General features: G+C 37.6%; 1 protein-coding gene across 1 annotated transcript in view; it reads right to left on the bottom strand.

Annotated features, from left to right (window-relative positions):
• HBS1L (HBS1 like translational GTPase) overlaps nucleotides 1–19,862 on the bottom strand; it is a 113,257-nt gene that overhangs the window by 1,632 nt on the left and 91,763 nt on the right. Inside the window, exons 6-17 of the mRNA XM_006030672.3 lie at nucleotides 19,477–19,736; nucleotides 18,868–19,033; nucleotides 16,667–16,784; nucleotides 12,616–12,762; nucleotides 11,730–11,804; nucleotides 10,685–10,802; nucleotides 10,498–10,566; nucleotides 8,489–8,593; nucleotides 6,129–6,219; nucleotides 5,093–5,201; nucleotides 4,229–4,329; nucleotides 145–289 (exon numbers count right to left, since the gene is read on the bottom strand). Coding sequence (XP_006030734.1) covers nucleotides 145–289; nucleotides 4,229–4,329; nucleotides 5,093–5,201; nucleotides 6,129–6,219; nucleotides 8,489–8,593; nucleotides 10,498–10,566; nucleotides 10,685–10,802; nucleotides 11,730–11,804; nucleotides 12,616–12,762; nucleotides 16,667–16,784; nucleotides 18,868–19,033; nucleotides 19,477–19,736 — 1,504 coding nt within the window. The remainder of the gene's footprint in view (nucleotides 1–144; nucleotides 290–4,228; nucleotides 4,330–5,092; nucleotides 5,202–6,128; nucleotides 6,220–8,488; nucleotides 8,594–10,497; nucleotides 10,567–10,684; nucleotides 10,803–11,729; nucleotides 11,805–12,615; nucleotides 12,763–16,666; nucleotides 16,785–18,867; nucleotides 19,034–19,476; nucleotides 19,737–19,862) is intronic.

The raw sequence follows: 19,862 nt of genomic DNA, 5'->3' as shown, positions 1-19,862 counted from the left end.
CCCCCCCCCCCCCAATCACATGTAAATCACATTTCAAAGCCACAGTTTCTGGGCTTTGGCAGAAAAGCTGATTCACTGAGAAAGCTGACTCTACTGCCTCACAAGAAGTAACATCTTAGCAAATCTGCTACAGAAGCACCATACCTCCGTGACAACTCCTGCAGCAATAGTGGATCCACTGTAGCGTAACATAAACCTTCCTAGCTCCTTGAAATCTTTGTACAACTCAAGAGCAACAGGCCGTTGTGTCTGTAGTTCTATTAAAGCATTCTGTCCTTTAGTCAGAAATCTGTAAGTAAAATCATATGTTTGTATTTTATATACAAAGAACTCCTTGAGTCTCTCATTTCATAATTATGAACACAGCACTTCAGTGATAGTTCTTACTCCTTGATACTCTTTTAATTATATTCCCAAGGTTTACTACACCTCTTTTGGGCAAACATCAGACTGCAAACTCATGTTCAGCTAACTACTGAGCAGACTCAAGATCTTCTCTTTATTACAGAGCTACTTCTTCCTAGCTGACTAAGCAATCCAGAAACAGGACATCCTTGGTTCTCTGAATCCTTGATTAATCGAACAACAATTTTACTTGCTTGTAACTGCTGGTATTGTATAAGAAATTGTTCTCCTTTAAAGCTTTATTTAATGTACTGCATTTACCTGAAGCTCAAGTGACTCTGAATTAAGGCAACCCCCCCATAATTAGATTCTACACATGGAAACATTATACATTTGTTATTCTTTTTCATGTATAGAATCAAATTATTGGAGGGTCATCTTAAATTCATCCCCTCCACTGCTGCAGTGGGGCAAGCGGGGAAGCCGGCAGTAGGCAGACAGGTGGCAGGGAAGTCAAATGGTTTAACCCCTATCCCTTGCTGCCTGACATTTGTCCCCCTCAACCACTTGCCTCCCTTTGCTACCTGCCCCCCTCTTCCCTCTATGATGTCTGCTCACCCTGACAGCTGCCCCACCTGCCACTTACCTTCTCTCCTGACTGCCTACTCATAAACTTGTAACTATTGTTCTCTTAAGCTCTACAATCTTTAATATATGTTCGCTTAAGTTTGATGTGGTTTTGATATTTCATGATGTATCATGAATAATTATTTACAAGATGCTGCATTTTCACTTAAGTAAGTGGCTTTTCAGCAGGCTCTTTCTAAAGAGGTTTGGATAACCAAGGACATGTGGTAGTTCTATACTAGGACCAGAACCAACCAAGACACCAGAGTAATTTACACTGGTTTTGTATAGCAATGTAAATTACACTGGGGTCCAAGAGGGAGGGGGCAGGCAGTGGGGGGCAAGAGGCAAGAGTCCAAGGGGCAGGTTTGGGTTTGTATACAAATGCAAGTTACCATATCTACCTGACTGTAAAATGACCCCCACAAAATAATTAGATTCTGTGCATGGAAAATGTTATAATTTTCCATGCATAGAATCTAATTATAAAATTTCATCTTAAATTTGTCCCTCCCCACTGTTGTGGCAGCAAAAGCTGCAGTAGGGGGCAGGGGGCCAGACACCCATCCCTCGTGCCCCTGGCCCTTTTGCCCCATGCCTGCCCCCACCCACCACCTGCCATCTGCCCCACGATCCCTGCTCAGCTTCAGCTCTGCTTTCTGCTCCCTGCTGTATCTCCTGCTTTATTGCCTGTCCCCTCCCTAGTCTGCTGCATGATGCATATAGGGCCTACAAGTGCCACTTAGGGCATGCGTGCCACAGGTTGGCCACTGCTGATCTAAACTTTAAAGTGCTGATTTAGATTTTCTTCCCGGTAACTAGTAAAGTGTTAAATAGCCTGTGGCCAAGAAGTAATCCTTTTGGGAACCCCTAGTTATGTACTCATTCAGTGATAATCTTCCCATTTATAATTGTATCCCAAGATCTATTATTTAACCAGTTTAAAATAGCCAAATACTATACAGAAGTTAAAGTACAGCATTACCTTCACCAACCCAACTTACAATCTTATCCAATTCCCCCCATCCTTCCCGCCATTAAGGTAGCTTTGCAAAATAGGTTCCCCTTAAACTCCTGCTGATTGGTACCATCACACTACCTTCTTTCATACTAGTTGTTTAATCATATTCCACATTAGTCTTTAAATTATTTTATCTGGGATCAATGTCAAGCTAACAAGACCCATTATTACCTGGGTCAATCTATTACTTTTTAAATATTGCTATATCTATATAGATATATATCTATATAATATATATATTGCTATATACCTATCTTTCCCTCTTCTAGAACTCTGACAATCAATACTAATGATCCAAAGAGCCCTTGGGCCAACTCTTTTAAAACTATTTAAAAGTAGGTCTGTCTTGCATTTAAAAAAGTAACAAGAACAATGCACTTTTAACATCTTCAGTAAAAACTGCTGAAACGGGAAATATTTCATGCAGAAGATGACATGAAAACATAAACTGGGCTTTCCATCTAGTAAGAGACAAACAGGATTATTAGGATTCTATTTCTTTATAATATGGGATAATAAAGAGGTTTGTTTTTTTTTTTAACTCTGGAAGTCATGGATTTCTTCTTCTGTCCTTCTGCTTTCCTTATCAATTTTCTATTACTCCTAGTCTCTATTTTATATCCATTAATATTAACATCCCCTTTCATCCCTCTGTTATATTTTTTAAATTTGTGTAGCTGCTTTCACTTCCCATTTCAGCCAAGTGTTTATCCTGGGTAGGGCTTTTTATTGATTTGGTCTATTTAGACATTTAGAAAATCCTTAACTGCTCCAAATCATTATTTACATTTGCTGTCTAAATCCTTTCTTCCAAATGAACTGGCTCACAATTGTTTTCAGCTTTCTGAAATTGTCCTTTTAAAAGCAGACATCTGGAGTTTTTGTATTCTCATCTAAATTAAGATTTCTCCTGTGATTCCCTTTACATACCTTAAATAAATGTTAGAGCTTTTCAGGTTCCAAAAGAAATGTGCATGCATGGGGATGGAGAGAGGGTTACACATGTACATTTTATGTCCAGTTTTCAGAGCATCCCCAAGCTCACACCTATTACTGAATGACATACAAATAAACATTTTTCTACAAATGTGCAAGATTGTTTAATAATAATAAAAGTAAAACAACATTTTTTTTTTTTTTATAGAGATGAATATCAAAGTGCCTTAGGGTTCTCAACCTCTACATGTGCAGGTAAAGGTGCAATGGGATCTAATTTGCAATCCACACAATCTCATGTTAGATCCCATCGTACCTTATCATTGGTACAGGGGGAGGCTGCGATCATGATCCCGAGCTCCACCTGCACCAGCTCCTGCAGCTATGAGCCACACAGTTGATGGAACTCAGTGGGACTTGCAGCAGAGGCAGCATTCCCTGCACTGCCCCCACTGAAGGCCCTAAAGCCAGGAACGCTACCCTTCCTGCAAGCCTCACTGGTTGTAGGGCTCACAGTGGGTGGTGCACCCGAAGCCTCACTGGTTGCAGGGCTCACAGTGGATGGTGCACAGTGGCCGAGAGCCCCTAAATCGATGGGGTCCCCAGCCCCAGGAGAGCACTGGGCCACACATTCAATTAATGGTGTGATTAGAACAAGCTACATAGTTATTACACATTTTTTGTGGAATAAGTTTGTAGCTTAGCTGTTTTATCAGGCCATTGGTTGCTGGAACATGTGGCTAGGTCACAACTTAAAGCGTGATTGCCTGTTTAACGTAAGTGTACCTTATGTGTAATGTGTAGAGGGGGGGGCTTAAGAGACTATAGTAATTCATCTTTTCTATGGTGAAGGACTTCATAAAATCTTTTCATTGAGAGATCCAGTCACATTCTCTGGAAGCAGGCCATTCTGGTGATGTCAATCAGTAGCATGCCAAGAAGAACGTGGCTTTAAACAGCCAGTGTCAAAGCCACAATATAGACATCGTCTTGTTTGGTCTATTTCATAAAGACTTGACCAGAAACTGAAAATTATTCCTGGCTTTGCTAATAATTTGCTGTGTGACCTCTGACAAGTTGCTTTATCTCTGTCTCACATTGTGTAAAATGAGGATGATATTCTTCTTGCTTTGTATAACCTATAGCTAAAAATTCATATATAAGATATAAGCATATTATTATTATATCCTTAAACAGAGAACTTGTTCCATAATAGAGTCTCATCCAATCTGCTTTAGATTATGCAGTGCACCCCTGTCAAATTTCTAGTGTAATTATTAGTTACCTCAAAATACTTACTTAGGTTTTTTCTTTGTGACTTCGCCAGTATTCTTGTGAAGAACACTCAATAATCGCCTGATAGTGGCTGGCTCACTTATGGTTTGATAGTGTAAAAGCACCTAAAAACAACAAAAGTTTATTATTTCAACCAGCGACCCACATCTTCAACTAAAACCCTGCTTGCTAGCACCCAGAAAAGTCTTTAGATCCAAAGTGTGACTTCTGAAAAATCCTTTGTATTGATGCACAGGCCAAAGTAAGGAAGTGGCTCAAAAACCGCTTGAATTAGGAACACAAATCATTTACTGTATTTGCAGGCAAAGGCTCAAAGCACTCCTCAGTGAGGAACCTAACTTGTGTTCAGCACCCCATCTCTTCAATTAAAAAAGCAGTGTTTATCACCTAGAGAAACCACATCCCAGACTTCCTGTGATTTTTGTGGACACAATAATCATAGATCTCTCAAAGTCTGCAGTCTTCCATATGTTACAAATATATACTAATTCTTTAAGCCTTTTGCTCACTGTCTGCACTACATCAGTGCAATCCTGTAGCATATGCTGAGTTTTTCAGATAACTGAAAACCAGTTGCATTGTCAAACCCCTACATACACTGCCTCCAGAGTCTTGTTAATAAAAAGCTGGCTTAACTCCGTAAGTGAACTCCATATGCAGACATTACATCAAACCAGAAGCCTGCAAGAGCAGATATGCACTTCCAAACATGCAACTTTGAACCCTCTTTAAGCTACAGAAGACTCAGGTGGTTCAAGTGTGTCCCCTTTTTCATGAATGTGACATTCCTTTTTATAAATAGAAACGTACTAAGCCACTAAAGGAGAATACAAGAACGTTAAAACAGAAGAGTATCATGAAACTTACAGGGAATCCTTTAGTAATTGGGACCTCAATATTAAAGATGAGGACCCGAGCTCTGAAACGAGTGCAGACTCTGATGGGTTCCTTGGGACTGCAAAATACACAGCCCACGCTAAAAAAGGGAGGAAAAAAACCCAGTCAGACACCACTGTGTAAAACCCACTCAGTCTCCATTACAGTAGCACAAGGATTTTCTGTAGATACACATCCTGTAACAAGGAAGTCAAAAGAACTCTCTTTTGTCCATCCAGGACAGAATATAAACTGGCACAAGTTTTGACGTGTGGAGCAATTTGGCAGCCAACTTGAAAGCTCTATTTCAGTGGTCCATTTAGGATGCCAAAAAGAAACTGTAAGAATTTTCTATCTGATTACTTAGCATAGATCACAATTTACAGCTAGCCAATACTTCACTCCAAGACCAAGTCAGGCATACACTGTGTATGAATTCTATAAACTGATTGCACAAGCCATACGCTAAATAAGTCTGAACAGCTTAACTTATTTAAAAAAAAGAAATTACATGTTTTTTTAAATAGTGTACAAACAGAAAAAGGGGCAAATTTGTTGAAAGAATTGTTTGCTGAAAACAGTTTGTTAACCTGTAGTTAATAGTAAGATGCTGGTATGTGCTATTATTTGTTCAGATTTACTTTGCCATCTGTATGATTTACAGCTTGATGAATTCTCGATAAACATTTTATGTAAAATTATTAATAATATCTTAGAGCATGTTCTGTAATTCTGTGTACAAATTAGGAAAAGACCTTCTAAGGAAATGGGTTTTTAAAGTTACCCCGAAAGCATGAAGGTCAATTGATCACGAACTCTAACAGTATTCTGAGACTGCCGTTGCACATAAAGCAGATGTTTCCAACGTATGCACATGCAAGCCAGGTGATATGCATCACTTTGGTTTTAAATATCCTGGTAGCCAAATCATTCTTCAAGTAAACCGCTGATTGCAAAGAGTAATAGTTACATGGCTTTTCATTAAAAACAAACCGTTACTTACACCGAAACTTCATTTTGCACTCACTTGATTTTGATGATATCCATGCCGGTCAAAGTGAGACTAACGTGATCTCCTGCTGCAGCCCAATCAACTGGTTCATCATGCAGTGTGATTCCTGGAAATGAGTAAGAACAGAACCGCTGAGTGAAGTACCTAGGTTCTGAGTTACAAACAAACAGTTCTACTTGAGACATTTGTGCTTCATCAACCATTACTCATCAGTTTTCAGTATGAATGGACTGATAGTAAAAGCTTTTCAGCTAAGAACACAAAAGGAAACATTTTTTTTTGACTGGGACTCAGCAATCTTTCAAACCACCTTGCGTATTAATATGGCTTTGTCTAACTCATGGGAGTGGACTCAGTACCAATCACACAGTGCAGATGACGCGTTCTTGAAAATACCACTAAGTACTAATATCACAATCCTTGCCACACCCGTCCTGTGATGCACAGAGATACTCTACACCGCACCTTTCATGTTTCTTATTGGTACTTCTGTCAACTTTCATTTACCTTCAGTGGGTTTGCTCTCTTTCACAGAAGAGCGCAACGAACGTCTTTCATTTGCAGCAATGTAGCGTCTATTAGAAAGCATCTAAATAAGCATGGTTTGTAATGTATTTTAAGTAAGTTTGAGACAATCAGATGTAGACACTTGGGCAAGGATAAACAAGGAAGAATTTGTTTTATCATTGTGATGTTCTTGGCTGATACCAGGAGAAAGAGATCTTAGCAAAAGTTGGTTTTTGAGGGTTTGGTTTTGTTGTTTTTTTAATACTGCCCATTTCACAAATCTTGCTGCATTTTGTTGTAGAGCTTAATAAATAAAACACAATTCATGTTCCAAGTCTGTATTTATTGTTTTGTCTCCCTATCACCATGCACCAGGCTGTGCCTAGTGTCATTTAAATTCAAATATGTCAGTCATGAAAAAAGCAGTATTTGTTAAGAGATGCTGAAAATGACTGCACATAGGAGGTGACACTGCCATAAAATGATACATGAAGTTCAATTTTTTTGTTGGAAGTGATACGTTGGTTGCAAAATGGTCATAAATTAGCATATCCCTTGTTTGTATTGGAAGATAAACTAAAGTATTTTCTCCTCATGTGAAATAGTTAACAACAACTCCAGCTACACTTAAGCCACTACGTGACGCTCCAACTCTGACTGTACTCTGGGGGATTCTCAGGTGACGTGAAACGAGGGTAACTGTATCTATGCCACTCCCTCCTCTCCTATAACTAGCGTAGAGGTGTGGCCAGGGTAGCCCTGTAGCCAGCTTACCAGCTTATCATTACTACTGTAACATTCCCTTTTGCTCTCAGTTAAACCAGGGATCCAACGGACTGAGGATGCACAAAAAAAGTCACTGCTTGCTGCCACTTCTGTATACCCCTATCGTCTACTTATATTCTTCATCTCCAATCTATAATCATGGCAAACCTCCAGGGTACGTACGAGTTGTATCAGACATAAAATGATCGGTCTGAAAACCTCCTTACTCACTTTTTAAAATATATCCAGCTCCTACTTCTATGACCTTTACTATTGAAAACTCTATGAAGCTCTTGAATGGATTTGTTCTAAGCTGTGACAGACTCATGCTTTCACTTTTATCCATTTAAGAGACACGCATTTAATCCTTAGCACTTTAAATGTACTAGACATTAATTAGCTGAATATTTTCTCTCTCTCTCTCACACACACACACTTTCCCCTGAATTTAAAACTGATTCAAATTTTCTGACTCTAAACTTAAGATAAAAAAAATAAGACATCAAAAAAGATGCACTTACAAGGACAACATCTGTGGTGCACAGAACTCTTTTGAGTTTTCTTTTTTACTCTGATTAAAGAATCAGATTATTTTTAGAAGAAATCTCACCTTAACAAGTGCACCCTATACTGGAAAGAATATGACAGTTTCCCACCTTTTCACAAATTTACTGAAACAAATTCTTTCCAACACATTGTACCTTTTCTCTTTGTTGGCCTCCTTTGAAAGAAGGAATTCAGTTTTTTTACTGATTTATTAATTTGTTTTTTAAACTGCAGAACAAGATTTGAGTTTCTACTGCGTGGAGCCCAGTTCGACTGGCACCCTGTAACTGTCGATGGAACGTCTTTCAAGTAACTGCTTAGCATGTCCAACAGAGCATGAAAAAGCTTTACAAGTTAAAATTGTAAGGGCTGCAACATTTCGCAAGTCTTTCAAAGATAGATAGTTATACAAATACAGTCACATCTAAAGAAATTCGTTTTATGCTTTCACATTTTATGTTTGACAGTTAGTATCAGTTTGAATATCTGTTACCATTTCAGCAACTGCTTCTAGCTCAGTATTGACCTGAAAGTAAACAAGCCTTTGAAGACTATACCTTTTGCAGTGCAAGTTTCATTGGGAGGCATTGCCAGAAGTCTCTCTCCAACCTGAATATAGCCTGCTTCTATTTTACCAGTTACACAAAATCCTGATCCTTGGTCTGTAAAGAACATGGCAACAAATTAAAACAACAGACAGTTGAGTGCATGTTAAGAGGCAGTCTTTATTTTTCTTTTTTGGTAAGCTGACCTATTAGCAACATGCAAGCAGATTTTTAATGTGATAAAATGCATTTTTTCCCAGTAAGACAGTATTCAGTATTTGAAAGGCAGCCAGTTCTACATCATAATAAAAACAAAATATTAATTCCAAAACTCCTAATCTGATTATTTTTCTGAAATATGAGATAAAACTCCTCACTTGAAAACAAATATAGTTGCTAAACAAACCAATTAATAGAGTTTTCAATAAATAGAAGGGTTAACCTACATAATTTTATACAACTTTGTATCATTCTCCCTCCCCCTCTTTACAATTTACAGTAAAAAAAAAAACAACCTTGCATATGCTGAGACATCTCAAAAAATCCTTAAAAACTGCAGTCTTGGATGTGTTTCTTGTTGGTTTATTGTCCAATGAACTGGAAATTCTGAAAGCTCTCTATGTATTTCTTTTACTCCTAGAAAGTCAGCTGACAGCTGGTTTACTAACATTTAGCGTGAAAAGTTATTGCAGATGCTATATTAATTTTGAGTCAAGACCCACCATTTCCTCCTTTTGTATTCTTTACTATTGTTGCTGGATACCCAGTTATGCATTAGCATAATTTACAGATGAGTTACTGGGTTGGTCAACTGACAGAAGTCATACTGCCAACAGCTCAGAAAAGGGGAGAAAGAATGTAGACGCCCCTCCCCTCCACCACACTAAAAAACTACGGGCATGAGTGCCAAAAATTATACAAATATTTAATTTGTGTTTAGAACCAGTTGGCATGCATGCAAAGAAATCTGCATGGGGGTTCAAGTGATATTTAAATGTGCAACTAACCATTCTGAAACAGCAGGTCTATATTCGTAGACAGGAGCTCTAGCTGTGTAATCGGGGACTTACTCCTCATAGCCACTGAACATTCATTTTTGGTAAATGCAGCTGTTTAAAAGTTTATTTAAATTCTGTATTTTTATTCATTTGATAAAAACTCAGCTCACTGCAAAACCTGTTTCTGCTTTATAGTCTACATACATATAACAATACTTTAACCCAGCTATTTCTGGGTGAAAAGGTTATAATCAAATAGCCTGTACCACACTTCATATAACCAGTGATGGTTGCAAAAATGTTTAGCCGATACGTGATAGCAAAGTCTTAGATGCAATTTCAGTATTTACCATGGAAACCTCAACGCCTTGAGAAGAGGTGACAGGAATTTTGGTTTCACCCAATACAATCCGTGTCAAAACCAAACTCCATTTTTCTGACTGTATCAATATTTGAATCTGGGTCCATTGTCATAGGCAGTCAAAACCTGATACCCAGCTTACTACACAATCTAGCTGGTTTCAAGTACAATTACAACATGCATACATGGCAAGTTTCTTTTAAAATACATTTTGAGTGTAATAAAACTGATAATGTTTGAATAAAATTAATGTTCCTCTGCCAGGTAGAATATTAAATGTCCAATCATGCTAGCAACTCAGCAAATGGATTGGGATCAGGAAATTCCCAAGTTCCACTGTATGCACTGTATCCACTGTATGCACTCACTGTATAGCCATTAGCAAGTTACTTAATTTTTGCCTCAGTTCTTCCATCAGTAAAATCTAGATAACACCACTTACTAACCACCACTAAGAACACTGTGAAAAACTTAATACATGTAGGTAGTATTGAATAGATGTCTCTAAGCACTTTAAAGTCAGATTTTAAAACATGTTTGTAAAAATGTTATCTTACACTGACTTCGAATTATTTTAAGATATACATATCTTAAGACATGAATGAATTTGTATGTCTTTGAAATGATTAGTAAAAATAAACTTTATAAATAAGAGAACCAACCTTTAAAGACATCAGAAACACACAATCTGAATGGTTTTTCCACTGATCTCTGTGGTGGCTTGAAATAATCTGAAAAGAAATAATAGGACATAAAAGTTTCTGCATTTAATAATACAAACAACCATCTCAAAAATTCACAGTTAAGTAATCAACTATGCTATTTAAATCAGCAGAACAGCACACTTACCAATTTGCTCTAGCAAACATTTTCCCTTATACCATTTAGTGAGTTCACTTGATTCACATTTTGTAACCAGGTTTTCACCTCCAAGACCACTTGTTGGGATATAAGCTACATCAGACTCCTAAGTAAGAAAGCAAACACAAGTTAAACAGAGTGTTTAATTAAAATGATAACAGTATATAAAAGTAGATGGAAGGAACAACTTCAACATTATCATAACTGTTACTAAGCTACAAAATAGTCAGTCATTATAATTCCCTTGAACAAAAAAGAACATATTTTTCCCAATACATAAGGCTTCTATCAAGTTGGATATTCAAATTATTTAGAAATACAGCAGTGTTGCCCAATTCATCTCTTCTATTTATCAAAAGACAAAAGCAAAGAAAGAGAAATCAGAATTAAATGAGGCATTTTATCAACTTTAACTAATAAATGACCTTAGGATAAAAACTCCCTGTGTCTGAGAGGGATATATAAGTGCAGACTTAGTCTGCCACGTGACCAAAACAGGCAAAAGCAACAGCAGGACAAAGACAAGACCATCTGCAAATTAAGGCAAGAGTCTCTAAAGTATCCTCGCTAACCCACAATCTGAACTGAAAGCTGCCCTGACTTGTAAGACTCTACTGTAACACCCCAAACAAGTCCTCTAGGATACCAAGATTTAAAAATAAATAAATAAATAAAAATTAAAAAAAAGTTAGTGGCATGTAATCTTTCCTTGCAGAACGCATTCCCTCCAGGCCTCAAAGAACATGAGTGGCTAATCTGTGGCATTCCAAGGAACCCACATACCTAAAGGGAATCAACTTTTGACAGAGGTCAAATGCCAGGTACCTGCACCTGAGACTTCTTAAGTACCTACTCATTAAAGAAACATGAGGTCAGGGGCTCTGCTGTAAACCACCAGTGTCAGCAAAGATGGCACCACACCCCAATCACTGGTAAGGGTCTCTAGCAGTACAAACTAACTCCAACCCAGCCCCAAAGAATTAGCCAGACACGAGCAAAGTTTCAATAATCTCATTCTTTAAATTTACTTTACCTTAAAGCCAGCTTGTTTAAGAAACTGGCCAAGTTTACTGGTAATTTCTTGAAATCTCTCCTGTTGCCAATTAACCTAAAATTAAAAAGTGATCATGATAAAAATAGTGCATTTTGGCATATTTTGCTATACAACTTCCATTAGACTCTCACATTGTACTCTGCCTAAAGAATAAGATGTTCACAGTGCTCACCTCATATGTTGGAGAAAGACTGCACAGATCACACTATGAAAGAAGTGAACTGAGGGCCAACAGGACTGGAACAAAATTGTAAGATTCAGTTTGCAAGGCCTACATTTGTTAATCTGCAGTTTAACTTAATGTGTAATCGACACTTTCATGAACAAGTCCCCAGATTTGGGGTTGGATTTTCTGGCATCAGAGCATAACAAAATTCAGATTCAACAACCGTGCCTCTTCAGAAATCAAAATATTCAATATATAATTCTAAAATGTAACATTTTAATACAAAGCACATGTTTGAGCATATGCAGTAGCATGCCTTACAAGTAACCCTTGACAAAAATCAGGTAACTGCAACTATCATTGGGGAAACAAGTGAGGTGAAACATTCATGGCTGAACATTTACTCCAGTAAGTTTTAGACGGGTTACTTATAAAGTATTTCAGGAAGATTTTCAAAATCGAGTGGAGTTCACACTACTTTTGAAAATCTCCCTTGACTGATATGTTGAGTTATAGACTTTAGAAGAACATTCTTGCCTTTCTGAACATAGACATCATAAAAACTAGAAACTGGGTGGGAAAACCTTACAAGGAGGGCCCAATCCTATTGGAAAAGTAATAAGGATCTTCTGAATTAAGGGCTCATGATAAGATAAGGAATGTAAGATGTTGCACCATTTAAAACCTTTAAGCATGTACCTGGTCCATTTTATTGACTGCAACAGCCAGTTGTGTTACTCCAAGAGAACGAACCAATAACCCATGTTCTCGAGTCTGTCCACCAGTCTCAAACCCTGCTTCAAACTCTCCTCTGCTGGCATCCACAACCAAGATTGCCACATCAGCCTAAGTAAAAGGGAAAAAAGGTTCAGAGAGCAAATTCCATAAGCAGAATATATTAAGAGTAAATATGGCCCATTGCTGAACATGCAGAAACAAATGACAACAAAATCTACTACATGCAAAAATGGAGTATATTAACATGCCTTTGTCTTAATGAAGATTGATTTCTATATCATTGTTTCTGGGTCTGCATTAACGTGGCACAGTACAGTTAAATGCAGAGGCTATTAGCCAACAGGTAGCCCCTTCCTGTCACATGACCCAATAGGGCTGTTCCATTGAGAAATTCAACTGGGTACCAATAGGCCCAGGTTCTACAAACCTGGGAATGTATGCAGTGCCCCAACTTCATGCTCAAGCCTGCCCCCAAGACCTGGAAATCAGAATCCCAACATATTCCCCTTGTGCCAAAACGGTTGCAAAGAACTTTGTTCCAGATACTCAGTTGCCCTAATAAAAGATATCACATCTACTCAAAGAACTTCACCTGTCAGAGGTAAGAGATGAAATACAGGGAAGCTCTTCCTGCTTAAGACCTGGAGACAAACCCCACCATCAGGCAATATTCTGCATGGGACCCAACAACCAGAGATCCTGTAAACAGAACTCACGCTGGGTACTGTCTAATCCACACAACACACTGATCCCTGCCAAAGTTGTGATGTAACAACTGTGATTTAAATCCTAAAGATGCAAAGATGAAAGGTGAAAAAACCCATGCAGTCATTTACCTTTTTATCATACAGGAAAAATTTGTTCCAGGTCCCAAGCAAAAGACTACCAACTGTCCTACTCCCCAGCATCATAGGTGATCCAGCATACCAAGTTAAATATGCAAAAGGACAGGAAAAGAACCTAAAATGTTGGTAACCTCAGCAACAAGCAGTAGCCAAGAACCAGTCACCCCATCACAAAACTCCTGTCCAATGACAGCCAGAAATAACCAGACAGGCTCCAATAACCTAATGCTACATGAAACAGACCACCCCCAGGATGAAGAAGTGGGAGTTGGTTAGAAGGAAAAAGAAGGCAGCAGCACCTTGCCCTTTTCCCTTATGCACATGCTGCAGACCACAGAGAGGGAACAAGGGAGGGCATATAAGGCATGGCTCTAGTCATTAGTAGCTAAAAATTCCCCTTGCAGCTCTAAAGGAGAGGGACATGTCTCTACATTTCCTGGCCTCATCATCAAAGATGCAACGCCTGCTAGTGAGATGAATTTCCTTCAAAAGTACACCTACAGTTCTTTTAAAAGATACTATAGGTGGAAGCTGAAAATGCATAAACTACTTCATTAGCACTGCATACTACAGGCCAGATCCTCACCTCTGATAATGCTGCTTTGCATAATGTAAAATGACAGTTGGGGATTCCCCAACCATGGCAAATCCCAGCTGATGTAAAGCCATCATAGCTATCTTTCAGCTACCTCCTTCAATAGAATCCCTTGCAGCACCTGGCTGTGCCAATGAAAGCAAGGGGGTGCATGCAAAGAGCACACTTTATTCCCCTGACTGTCCCATTAGAGAACATTTACAATTCTAAATGTATGGGTTCAATTACAGCTACATTGATCTCTCATAGCTGGAAAAATCGAGGGAAAAGTCTGCTCATCTATAGCTGCAGAGAGCTTAGTGAAGGTAGAATTGAAAATCTGGGTTTCTGTATTCTTTTCATGTTATTTATAGAGACTACGAAATCAAATCAACAAACAGAGCTTTTAAGAAAAACAGAATGGTTAGGTACAGCATTTTCCAACATTTTTAGGCTAATTTTTTAGGTTAATTTTTCAAAACATTTTTCAAAAAAATGTATAGATGGCTGGGAATATGTATTTACACCTGTGTCATGTTAACAGGCAAGCCTAACAAACATTACAGTTTAAGAATCCCTGACTGTCCTATGGCTTAAATACAATCGCAAGATGTGGATTCTTATCCCAGACCTCTAAGTATGATTATGGGCAGCTCAGTCTCCCCAGGCTGTCATGTTTCCACCTGTAAAACTGATAACAGCTCTCACCCATTCTTGTAATGCATTTTAAGGTGCTTAGATAAAAGGACCTCAGTGTTAGTCTGGAATAAGCATCATTGTAATAAACTGAATATGTGAATGACTTTTCAAAGGAGCTTATAGTAATCAAACTGCCCCAAAATTTGCTTCTTTCTTCTAATTTTAGCTTTGGCAATGGCTTGGTAAGACTTTTCTGTAGGCCAGTATAGTTTCAGGCTCTCAGGACAACAAACTCACAAAAAAGCAACATGGTCACTGTAGAATTAAAAGTAGGTCATACAAATAACAGGTTTTAATTTACAATGCTAGCAACTGAAGCAGTAAAAAGACAAAGGACACACAGGGAAGGAGAAAGCCTTGAGAACCAAAATCAAGTAACTTTTCAGCATATGCAACAGGGCTACTATTTTTTTTTATTTTTTATTTTTTTACAAAAACTATTAAGTCCACTTTTTTAAAGGAAAAAATTATCCCACAAACATTTGGATTTTGATGTCCAGATAAACATATTAAGCTCTCTTATTCCACTTGATTAGTAATTGATCTGTGCAAGAGACCCAGGGGTTTTAAGAATAATCGGACAAAGTAAGTTTATAATTTGCAATTCCTGAGGGGAAAGAAAAAAACTGGAACTAATTTATGGATCACAGGCATTCACTGTCATTCTGGGAATGTACCCTCTTAAGACTCTCCAAAAAAACTCTGACAAATAGAAGTTTTTGCAGAAAACAACTGCCTTAGAGATCAAAGTCAGTCTATTTCGGACTGAAGTGGGGACAACATTTCCATTGTTCTAGGCAGGCATTAATGACAAGCCCCCGCTGGTAGCTCCCATTTTCATTTCAAGGGACATCCAGCTGGGACAGGTGTGGCAGTATGTCAGATTATACTCTCTTGGGTTAGCCTGCAACTCATTTTATACTGCTTCAATAAATTATGGTCAATCCTTTTAATTTCATCCCAAAACCAATACGAAGTCAGCTGTGATCCCAGAGTACAAGTGTCGTATGCTTCACAAAAAATGTACTTCCTACAAAGCGAACTGACACATTTCACACCAGTTTTGATCTCAAGATTCCAGCCTTGCATGTATAATATGTATGCAGAGTACAAACTTAAATTGAAAAATAGATTGTCTGAATGCTTTTCGCTAAGTTTATGAAAAACTTTTTACAACTTCTTATCCCAAAATTTTTTTTCGGAAGCACTGACTGTTGAACAGCACATACTTATCAGAAGTGATTTTTTAAAAACTATACAGTTTTACTGACACAAGTGCAATAAACTGTTCATATTACTTCATAGATAAGTGTGAAACCCTCTTTTCCCCACAAATCTGAATAACCAAACAGCAATCAAGAGAGTTTTCCTTTAAAATTGCAAAAAAATTATTTTCTCTATTTAGAAAAAGCTGAACAAATTTCAGTGTTCCTCAAAAAGTCTAAAAATTGTGTGAATTTTTCTTTCTAGAAGTTTTCCATAGGCTAACATGTAAAGATTAAGGTTATATGTGTAATTTTTAGAATGGAACAGAAAACAGTTTACTAGACAACTAGTACAGAGTAAGTACTATAAAACATGGCATTTTGGGGGGGAGTGTTTAAAGGTTACGTACGAATAAACACAGAGGTGGTTGGCCATGATATATTAAAGTCAGGTTGAAGGTAGGATGTGTAAGGTGGCACTTTAGAAACTAACTGGTTCAGAGGGGCATGAGCTTTTGTGGACAACCACCTACTTACTTCATCAGATGCCTGCAAGCTACTTCATCAGATTCTTGCTTATTTTAAAACTAGAATACTACATTATAAAACTATATTTTTTTACTTTTCATATTTGATGAGTGCAAACAGTAGAATTAAGTGCAAACAGTAGGTTAAGTGACATTTGTTACCTGTGCAGCTCCTGTGATCATATTTGGGATGAAATCTTTATGGCCCGGAGCATCCATCAACGTAATCACTTTTGTCTTTGTCTCAAATTTCGTCATACCCACATCCATTGTTACTCCCCTTAAATAAAACACACATGATAGACCATTACAACTGTTTGAAAAGTTAACAACACGTACAAAATATAGTATTAAAACAACAATATTAGCTAAATCCTACATTGTGGCTCTGACAGATTCAGCCTGTACTAACCTGTAATTCTCCTGGCTCTGACAGAAGAAAAAATTTGGCCACTTCTATTCTGGCAGTATTTTTCAATCCTATAGAAACTATTTTTCTATATCCATATATGATTTTCAACTTTAAAAAGTTAAGGTTACTGACAGATGTGTTATTTTCATTCCCTCTCCTGTCCTTTATTTTCTTAAATGAAGAGAGAAAACAAAATCTAGTTCTACTATGTAAAGCAAGTGGAGATATGCATATATACGTAGAATAATGGTATGCAGTAAGATTATGTCCTTCTGCTATAATTCAAGGACAAGTAGCAAAGTTTAGTATTTACACTATTTAAGTGCTCTGCAACTGCCACTTAAGTCATCCCCCAATTCTACAAATTGAAGCATCAGCAAAACCAAAGCCAATGAAAATGTAACTACAGCAAGAAGATCGTCTACCTGTATATGTCCCCATTCTCAGGTGCCTATTCTGATTCAGAATCAACAGCACAGTCCCTGGAGTTTATTCCAAATGTGACTAAATAGCCTTCCAAGGATATTACGTGCCCTACCCACTGTTTCCTTGCAGCACCAAATGGCAGAAGAAACATCACAAAACTCAAACAACAGCTCCTAAATACTCTAATGTAAAATATACCATTGAAAGTCTAGAAGGACTAACATATTCAAAAAGTGTTTCGTTTAACACATTAAAACATATTAGTCTTACTTTCAGAAGTAAACAAACTGTTTCCATAACATAAGTCCTTTACTTGAACACTCCTTTAGTGTTCAGTAACAATTTGAAATGTTTTATAAAGCAGACTGGGTCAATTTTCTCTTCAAGATTTGAAATTCTAGGATTATACAAATATTTGATAAAACCATTTTCAGGTTTTCACCTGTGATGCAGTCCTTTTTAGTTTATTTGCCTTTACACTCACAGGTCTGTTGTGTATAAGTGGGCTATGTCAAAGTCTAACTTTAGGTCTGAATGCTGTAGGAGTGTGTTTAAACACATTTGTGTTAAAAGAAACCCTATGTTCTCTGCAACCCACTGCACCCCACCCCCACATTCTTCTGCATCAGTTTACTTTTTCAAGGTTATCTGTGCATCCAGAGGAGCTTGAATACCATGATACCATGGGCTATGAGTATACCATAAAATACAATTACATTAGATAAATAAACTTCTCCCTGTGGTTTCAAATGAAACCCAAGATACTAAAGAATATCAGAAAAACTGTGGTAGGCTATTAAACTCCATCTTTTTACAAATACAGAGTGCCACTGTCCACAGATCCAGTCTTTACTATTTTTGCTTTCTAGATATCTTCATCACTTCTTCATGCACTTCTCAACATAAAACAATTTAAAATACAGTTAACAAAATTAATATATATTATAGCAAGCTAACATGCTACTGCCAGATGCTAGTGTGCTATACAATTAATTTACTGAGAGTAAATTAGATATTTGGTCCGAGTCATACGTGATGAACCAAAAAAATATCATCTTCCTTAAATTCCTTCACCTGCCCCGATTACTTGGTTCATAAAAACTGCCAGCTCCTCAAAGGGAGGATTTTACCAAAGGGCACATCTGCTCTATAGTCTGCAACATAGTACAAACAGCTGAGTTAACAAGACTAAATTCTGCAGCACAGAGCCCCATGCTGCCACAGCTAAGTACTTGGGGTGCCTGAGCTAACCCATTTAAAAGTTAGCATAGCCACACTGCAGTCTACAGCATAATCCAAAAGGATTTCCAACTTCTCTGCCTGATTTCACACAACTAAACCAGAATCCCTCCTTTCCTTTCAGTGGTGTGTATCTATCTTCCTAGGAAATATTACATTTTCTGTAATGTTTTATTCTTAACACTTTTAATGTAGTCATAACATAACAATTAGTTGAATTATATTTCCTAACAGAGTTGTTTTAGCAGAGAAAATGTTAATTCACACTATAAGGTAAACTGCTTACCTTTCTCTTTCTTCTCCAGTTTCATCCAAGACCCATGCATAGGCAAATGAAGCTTTTCCAGCCTTTTTAGATTCCTGTTCATATTTGTGCATAGTTCTTTTGTTCACATTTCCCAGAAGGTAGAGTAAATGACCCATTAAAGTACTTTTGCCTGCATCAACATGACCTAAAGAGGAAAAGAAACATTGGAGAAATGTCACTTTTTCATATATTAGCTATATAACATAGTTAGAAAATAAGTACACCGGTGCATGTGAAATGTAGTCTGCTAAAAGGGTTTTTTTTTTTTTCATATTCCTGCAATTCACAGAACTACTATATATAGTATCAAGGCAGAGAAACATAATTTCAGTAAGACTAACATGACGAACACTTCTGTACCATCAAAGTTACTCTAGAAAGATGTATGTCTTTTAGTATGTATGTATGCATGTTAGTCTAATTAACACCGAAAGTGGGTCCTTCTATATAGCAATGGCCAAGCAGATGGGCTTGAGAGCAAGGAACACATTTGCTTCTCTATCGCTTCCAGATTTAACCAGCACAGATTCCTGAATCTCCAACCTGGACTAAAGATTTTTTTTTTTTTTTTTTTTTAAAGGGCATTACCTATTACCACCAAATTCAGCAGTTGCTTTCCTCCTTGCCTCTTTTCCAGTTCTGCTTTCACATCTATTTGTTGTTTCATCTTGCTAGACTTTTTCACTGGAGTAGGTGCTGCACTCTGTTCTTCTGACACCTGCGTTGTTTGGGATGGAAGAGCTGATTTTGAGACTGTCTCAACTAACCCAGAAGTAACACTGGTATCTTCAGATGATGGTCTTTTTTGAGATGCGCTAGCACCATGGCCATTCTCTTCAGCAACCACACTACAGAAAACAAACAGAAAACAGGATTATAGGAGTGCCATAGAAGCCTTATAGCAGCAGAGAAAGAAGGGAGTGTCTCTTTAGTTAACCTCCAAGCCTTCAAATTAAAAATCTCCAATAAATAGT

This window comes from Alligator sinensis, unplaced genomic scaffold, assembly GCF_000455745.1.
Source record: "Alligator sinensis unplaced genomic scaffold, ASM45574v1 scaffold417_2, whole genome shotgun sequence".
Lineage (NCBI taxonomy): Eukaryota > Metazoa > Chordata > Crocodylia > Alligatoridae > Alligator > Alligator sinensis.
This window is presented reverse-complemented; position numbering and strand designations above follow the sequence as displayed.